The sequence below is a fragment of the Populus euphratica genome, unplaced genomic scaffold, assembly GCF_000495115.2.
Source record: "Populus euphratica unplaced genomic scaffold, PopEup_1.0 scaffold141.1, whole genome shotgun sequence".
NCBI classification, from domain to species: Eukaryota; Viridiplantae; Streptophyta; class Magnoliopsida; order Malpighiales; family Salicaceae; genus Populus; species Populus euphratica.
In genome coordinates, this window is record NW_011499971.1 from 218924 (window position 1) to 226859 (window position 7936).

Here is a 7936-nt window from a genome sequence, read left to right on the forward strand (position 1 = left end):
ATAAAAATTAATTTAACTTTTAAATCTAAATTCGATTTCAGATCACAAACAACATTTTAAAGTGCTCAATTATTTATTTTATTTTTTTCAAACACATGAGCTCACAGTTTTTGGTTTTATAATATTAAGACAACTTTTTTTTTTAATATAATAAAAAAACAGCCCAAAACGACACCAAAAGCTTCGCGTAGTGGGCAAGCGGTTAAGCCCCTAGATTTTTCCAGTCGGAGACGCACTTGTCATGTCAAAAACAACCCACACGCACCACTCACACATTCGAGATCAACGAATGAAAAAAAAAAAAAAAAAGAAGAAAAAAGAAAAAAAAAACAAAACGAAAACAAAGTGTTTATTTATTTTGGTGTGATAGCTAAATTTCTGAAACACTAGCCACCACTCGTTGTTTCACCATCTCCTTATTTCATTTCACCTCACAACAGCATACCCCAACTCTTCGATTCTAAATTTTGCAAACATTTGATTTGGGTGTTTCATTTTTTATTGTTGAGGTTTAGAGGAATTTTATTATAATTGAATAAATTGGGATAAATAAAAGAAATGGAGTGGGATAGCGATTCGGATCTGAGCGGGGAGGAAGATGAGGAGGGATTCATGTTAAACGATGGAGGAGGAGGTCCTTTGCCTTTTCCTGTCGAGAATTTGCTGCAAACTGCTCCTTGTGGATTTGTTGTCACTGATGCTCTTGAACCTGACCATCCTCTTATTTATGTCAACACTGTTTTCGAGATGGTTACTGGCTATCGAGCTGAGGAAGTTCTTGGCCGTAATTGGTATGTTTTCTCTTTTTTCAGCGTTAGGGTTTTCCATACCTTTTTATTAATTTTATTTTACTTCAGGTTTAATTGAATTAGATCATCTTGTTTAAGGAAGCTGGCAATTTTTTGAGCGTAGGGTTTTGATGTTTAGGGTAAGAAATAGGATTTTTTTTTTAACTTTTTTTTTTGTCACTTGATGTGCTTGAGCTTAGACTTTGGTGACATGGGGCAAATAATAGTTAGCGAGTTCGTATGTTTTATGCTTTGTTGGTTATTGAGAAGCCACCTTCTGTTTTTGGAGCTCTTAAAATCTTTTGAGAAATGGGAGGAAACAGCTTGAAAATGTCTAAGGAAGCTGGTGATAATGAGGCATTTTACCTTCTTCTTCTTCTTTTTTTCATGAAGTGATTAAATCTTAAGTATCTTCCAGGTTAGACACTTAATTTCTGGCTAACTGCATCCACCTAAACGTGTATGAAAACCAATTTGCCTTCTCAGAAGGGCTGAATTTTGACATAGGAGAGATTTTTGAGAAATCCACCTGCTGATGCTTTATTTTGAAGATTAGTGTTTGGAGAACATGGTAGTTACAGTCTAAATATTACGAGGATAGGATAGGATAGATGCTTGTGGTGTGATTAGGATCTGAAAGGTGAGGATCTGGTGGTGGAAAATTTGATGCTTAATACAAGTTATTTGGAGGAATCTTGGGGAGCGCATCCGTATTAAGACACTAAAGCATATTTGCTGTGTTGTTTTCCTATTCAACTAGGAAAATAATTAATCAAAATAGAAGAAATGCCCAAGGGAAGTGCAGTGCAAGTGGTAGGGAAAAGAGCAGACCTAATTTATCCAATCAAGCATGAAAGATCCAAGTTCTAGATGTTTTTGGTATTATTCTTGCTATTATTAACCTGGTGTATTGTTTGGTGCTGTTATGGGGAATTTTAATTCATACCTTTCTTCCATGTTGGCGGGGCTTGACTTTTGAGAAGAGTTTTAATAAACTAGTAAAATTTGTAAACCAGGGCTGCACTGCATTGATTTTGTTTACTCATAACAGAACAAGGATTATAAGAGTGGCTCAAGAATGAAGGAACCTAGAATAAAAAATGTTGGGAATGAAAGAAATCTAGGCATTCATTCATTAACAAAAATACTGCTTGAAATTCTCTTTAGTCGATAAAGAATGAAACATGACAAATATAAATTGATTACCTTTCCCTATCCTTTAGGTGCACAAATACCATTAGGAAGCGGGTAATTAGGACTTTGATAGTAGATTGAGGCTACCAAGAATGGCTTGTAACTTTTATAGGTTCAAAGTTAGAGTCAGTGGACTTTAGCTGTAGGCAAATCCAGTAAAATCAGGAATGAAAACATAGTCATAATGTAATAAAAATAGGCCATGAATATATTAGTTCCTTTTAGAGCTACCTTGTTTCCAAAATGGCATTTATTTATTGTCTCAGGGTCCCTTCATTTTAAGCTTCTGAAGGGATTTTCTATGGAAGCTGTAAAAGGAATTTATGATAGAGCAGGTGGTTCCTATAATGAATTTTAGAATTTCAAAATTCATAACTTGCTGTAGGCAGTATAGGTGTAAAGGAGTGCAATGAACACTTCCCTCCCTCTGAACTGTCTCTTTAATTGGATAGCAGTTATTATTTTCTTTCATGCTGTCCATTATTATTAAGTTACCTCCTCAAATTTATGCAATACATGGTCAATTTGATGAATGATGATGATTGTTGTGAAGTCATGAACAATTTCCTGTTGTATCAAAATGCCAATGCATCAAAGGAGTAATCTCCCTGATAGGAGTGAAATTGGAGGATTCATTTTATTTTTATTTCATTCAAACATTATTTGGAACTTTGTGGAATTTATGCTTTATGCCTGCATTTGTTTTGGGAGTAAAATGGGAGGCTCATTTTATTTTTATTTCATTCGAACATTTTTTGGAACTTCGTGGAGTTTATGCTGAATGCCTGCATGTGTTTTGTGGTGAGACACAGGGATGGGTGGACTCTCATCTCTTTACATTTTGTTGTCATTGTGTTAAGTGTCGAAGGCATGGGTTACAGGGAAGATGTATAGATCCCAATTTCTGTGATGCTTTATGAAATGGTTTATGTCAAACAAATGGTTGATACTGTACTCAAATGTTTGTATTTCATTTACCAATTAATTTTTTTTTAAGTAAACATTCCATGTCTTGACAGCTTGAGGCTTTACTGGAGATCTGATGGTTTATTATTTGATTAGCTCTTTGTCCTCAATTTCAAGGATGCCCATATGTGCTCTCTGGTTTTGGATTTGGTAAGAGTGAAAATTGGTCTGGTGAATGGAAAAATAAGTGGACAAGAGGGGAATAAAAAAAGCAACACTGTTGGTAGTGAGTAAAGTTGCATCTATGAATTTCACCTATCCTGGTTTAGTGTAACAAAAAGCTGAGACTGGAGTTCTAATTTTTTTGGTCGAGGCAAGTAAACCAACCTACCTTGAGAACTCATATGCTAATTTTTGCTTGCTTAGGAATGTGTTGTTTTACCTAATTAATGTTACACCGGCCAAGCTTGTCTTCATGCACTGAAATGCTTGTGTGTTTGCATGTGCGTGCATTGCAACCATGGATAGTGGGGCATTGAGTCAGTTCAATCTTCGGCTTCTGCTCTTGTGTGTTCACAATTATGGCATGTAATTAACTTTATCTATCTCTTACTAGCCTTTATTAATTAAAGAAATAAGAATTGCAGCACTAGGTGCCAAGTTTTAATGAAACTGGTATTGTGTGTTACTTTTTTTAACCATATCTTTTTGGTATGGGACCATCTCAGTGATGCTCCTTGACTAAAGATATCTCCATCTTTCTTGATCTGGGATTGTCTCTCAGTTTTCCAATTTTTATTATTATATCTCTCCTTTCAATATACTCTATAACTTTGTTGAATCGGAATGCAAATTTGATGCTTAGATAGCACATCTCATTGGAGATATGGTTTTCCAAAGATAAGCGATGATGAACTCTATACAGATGATCTCATTTCAAGATTAATTATTTGATATTTGGAACATATAATGTACTGGCCAGAGCTGTTGATAAATTGAATATGGTGAGGAATTTATCATCTAATGATCAAAATATACTGCCTTGTCATTAATTGCAGCAACTATTATTGGTAAAACAAATTACATGTTTTATGTGGCCAAAGACACTAGGTGGTTTATCTGTCTTGGTTCAATGTGAATGTACAGTTTGCAAGATTGGTGCTACAATGGTACTTGTAACTGATCTCATGTGTTCTTGATATCATTAATTGATAGGACTCTTTGCATGTAACTCTTGATTTATAATTCCAAGCATGTAAGAGCTTGACTGGGTTATGAGAACTGCTTCTACCCTATATTCATTTTTTGTCAGCAGGTTATATCTTTGATACTTTTTTAGAGAATTCTTATTGATCTGAAGCTGTACACTGGTAATATCTGGGAAGTTACCCAGAACAAAACAAAAGCAGTTGTGGTGCTGTACACATTATTGTTGTGTAGCTGCAGTGCTGAGTTTTGTATAAAGATTCAATTTATTTTTCCCATACAGAAACTGATGTGCATGCACGAGACTACATTTTAGATTTACTGCATTTTATTTGCTCTAGGATGTCATTTAACATTACATGCTCTGAAAGCTAGTTGATAATGTCTGGAGCTTGATTTATAAATCAGTGTTTAAATTTTGAACCTGTGATTTCTGAAAGGTCACTAGATTGGCAATTGAAAGTAGAGCGCTGATTTTAAATTCTGAATATAGAGCCAAGTCAAACTTATAGGAAAAAAGTTTAAAAAAAATTCTGAATATAGAGCCAAGTCAAAATTATAGGAGAAGTTTTTAACAGAGGATTTATTAGCGTGTGTTGCTCTTTAAGCGAATGTTTAAGCAACATATCTTTGTGAGTTAATATATGTGTTATGGACGCATGACGAGAATTCATAGAACCATGATATAAATAGTGGCCGTTGCTACTACACAATGATCAATAATTGGATTTTCACTTCCCTTTACTCTTTTTTGCCATTATAACATGCTTTTTGAAAGCACACATTAATGGCCATAGCTGTCATTGCATAATGACATTGGCTATTAGCAGCCCATATTTAAAGATTATTTATGCTAACAGTTTTATCCTTTAAAAGCCAATGACATTGGCTGCCATTACATATTGACCTCGACCTCATTTCTTTTATGTTTTTCTTACCCTTCTCTCAGCACTTATCAGCACCCTGATCCTACCTCATTTTCTTTTATAGAATTTCATTTTTTTCATCATTTTCAACTAATTCATGCACTAAACTTGAAATATTTGCTTCAAAAATCAATACTGAACTTCTACCTCAGTTTTCATTTAAAGATGATAGCTACTAGTATGAGACTCCATGAAGATCATTTTGTTAGATGGATCTTTTATTACATGTAAATTTAGTTCATGGTTTATAGTTTATGTCATTACTAACCACTGTTTTACTATTGTGTTTCTTTACCAAAAGTGTAAAACATGCTTGAGCTAAAAAATTGCTAAGAGTTACTTATGATTCACTGTCATAATGTTTGCAATCCATTACTGATTTAATACCATGCATAGAATCACACATGTATGCATTTGAAGGCTGACCCAATTGGATGCTGCTATGCTTGTTTCTACTGTTAACAGAGTTGGACCACTATCTCCTGTGTCATTTACATTTTTTTCTTTGTACATTTTTTTGTAGTTATTTTTTAGTGCATTTGTTGGGTTCCATGAAGATGTGTCTTGGTTCTTCTCCGCCTCCACATTCTCTTGTCAGTTGTAAGAGTTGCTGATATGATATGCAATTTTTTGTTTTTGTAGGTGTTTATCACTTTAGAGTTGAATGTTGTACAGGGGCTTTACTTTATTTTCTCATGTTTTCTTTCTTTCATTCATAGGGTATTGGTTTGGTAGAATACAGTCATGCACGTGCCCATGTGTTTATTTGGTTGTTATGATGTTGATATTTTATGGTTGTCATTGATTATTGGCTATTCTTTCATTATTCTAAAACTATGCTTGTTGTTACAGCCGTTTCTTGCAATGCAGAGGACCATTCGCTAAACGAAGGCATCCATTGGTTGACTCCACAGTGGTTTCAGAAATAAGAAGATGCCTCGAAGAGGGCATTGAATTCCAAGGTGAGTTGTTAAACTTCAGAAAAGATGGATCTCCACTGATGAACAGGCTGCGGCTTACTCCTATATATGGGGAGGATGACACAATTACTCATGTTATTGGAATCCAGTTCTTCACCGAAGCTAATATTGATCTTGGTCCCGTGCCTGGTTATTCAGTAAAGGAGTCTTCAAAATTGGCTGATAAGTTTCGTTCTGGTTTTTCCACCTATCATCCAATCCCAGTAGGTGATCGTAATGTTAGCCGTGGCATCTGTGGGATACTGCAATTGAGTGATGAGGTACTGTCTCTTAAGATACTATCACGTTTGACTCCAAGGGATATTGCTTCAATTGGTTCTGTCTGCAGACAGCTCTATGAGCTGACAAAGAATGAGGATCTCTGGAGAATGGTCTGTCAGAATGCTTGGGGTAGTGAAACAACTCGAGTTCTAGAGACTGTTCCTGGTGCAAAGAGACTTGGCTGGGGTCGACTTGCTAGGGAATTGACAACTCTTGAAGCAGCAACATGGAGAAAGCTAAACGTTGGAGGTTCTGTTGAACCCTCAAGGTGCAATTTCAGTGCTTGCGCAGTTGGTAATCGAGTTGTACTTTTTGGTGGGGAGGGTGTTAACATGCAGCCAATGAATGATACCTTTGTCCTGGATCTGAACTCCAGTAACCCAGAGTGGCAACATGTCCATGTGAGCTCCCCTCCTCCTGGTCGCTGGGGACATACACTTTCTTGTGTTAATGGGTCTCATTTGGTGGTCTTTGGGGGTTGTGGAAGGCAAGGTCTATTGAATGATGTCTTTATTTTGGATTTGGATGCCAAGCCTCCGACTTGGCGTGAGATTTCTGGATTGGCCCCTCCACTTCCACGATCATGGCACAGTTCCTGCACCCTTGATGGCACCAAGTTGATTGTCTCTGGTGGGTGTGCAGATTCTGGAGTACTTCTCAGTGACACATTTCTGCTTGATTTGTCAATGGAGAAGCCTATCTGGAGGGAGATACCAGTTTCATGGACCCCACCATCCCGGCTAGGTCACACTCTCTCAGTTTATGGAGGAAGAAAAATATTGATGTTCGGGGGTTTGGCTAAGAGCGGTCCCCTTCGGTTCCGCTCCAGTGACGTGTTTACTATGGATCTAAGTGAGGAGGAACCTTGCTGGAGATGTGTAACAGGGAGTGGAATGCCTGGTGCTGGAAACCCTAGTGGCATAGCTCCTCCACCTAGACTTGATCATGTAGCTGTGAGCCTTCCTGGTGGTAGAATCCTGATCTTTGGTGGCTCAGTTGCAGGTCTTCACTCTGCCTCGCAGCTTTATCTCCTTGATCCTACTGACGAGAAACCTACATGGAGGATTCTAAATGTACCTGGGCGACCACCAAGATTTGCTTGGGGGCACAGTACCTGTGTTGTTGGAGGGACAAGGGCTATTGTCCTTGGTGGTCAAACTGGGGAGGAGTGGATGCTGAGTGAGCTCCATGAACTGTCTTTGGCAAGTTCAGCCACCTAATTTTCACAAGGTATGTACAATGGGAGGCTGTGGCAAAGGAATCCTTATAAGCCCTCAACCCCGAAAACAGAGATCATTTGTTGGAAACTCAGTTGAGACTGTTGTTTCGGTCACTAATAACAGTTGACGAATGTTGCTCCAGTTAGGACTCCTGTACCAAGTGGTGTCCATTAATGCATTTGCTTGTGCCCAGTAGTTCTGACCCGGCATGAACTTACCTAAGGTGACATGCAACTGTTTTATTTTTCTTTTTGGTAAGGTTCATATGTAATGTACCGTTCAAAATGCACAATGGAGATTCTTCCTCGATAGGTTAGTGGCTCTCGATAGACTGGTTGGTATTATTAATATTTGTAGGCTTAATGCAGCTCTGTAATCTTAAACAAACAGAGGTTCAAACCAAGAAAAAAAGTGGTGCATGTTTATAATATTAGTAGCGTGCTGCATGATTTGTA

At 37.3% G+C, this 7936-nt stretch overlaps 1 protein-coding gene across 1 annotated transcript; it reads left to right on the forward strand.

Moving 5' to 3' along the window:
• Positions 1-268: 268 nt before the first annotated feature.
• Positions 269-7936, forward strand: ZTL (Galactose oxidase/kelch repeat superfamily protein). The gene is made up of 2 exons (XM_011045641.1): positions 269-791; positions 5873-7936. Exons 1-2 carry the CDS (start codon positions 559-561, stop codon positions 7479-7481), a joined length of 1842 nt encoding a protein of 613 aa, XP_011043943.1. The 5' UTR covers positions 269-558; the 3' UTR covers positions 7482-7936.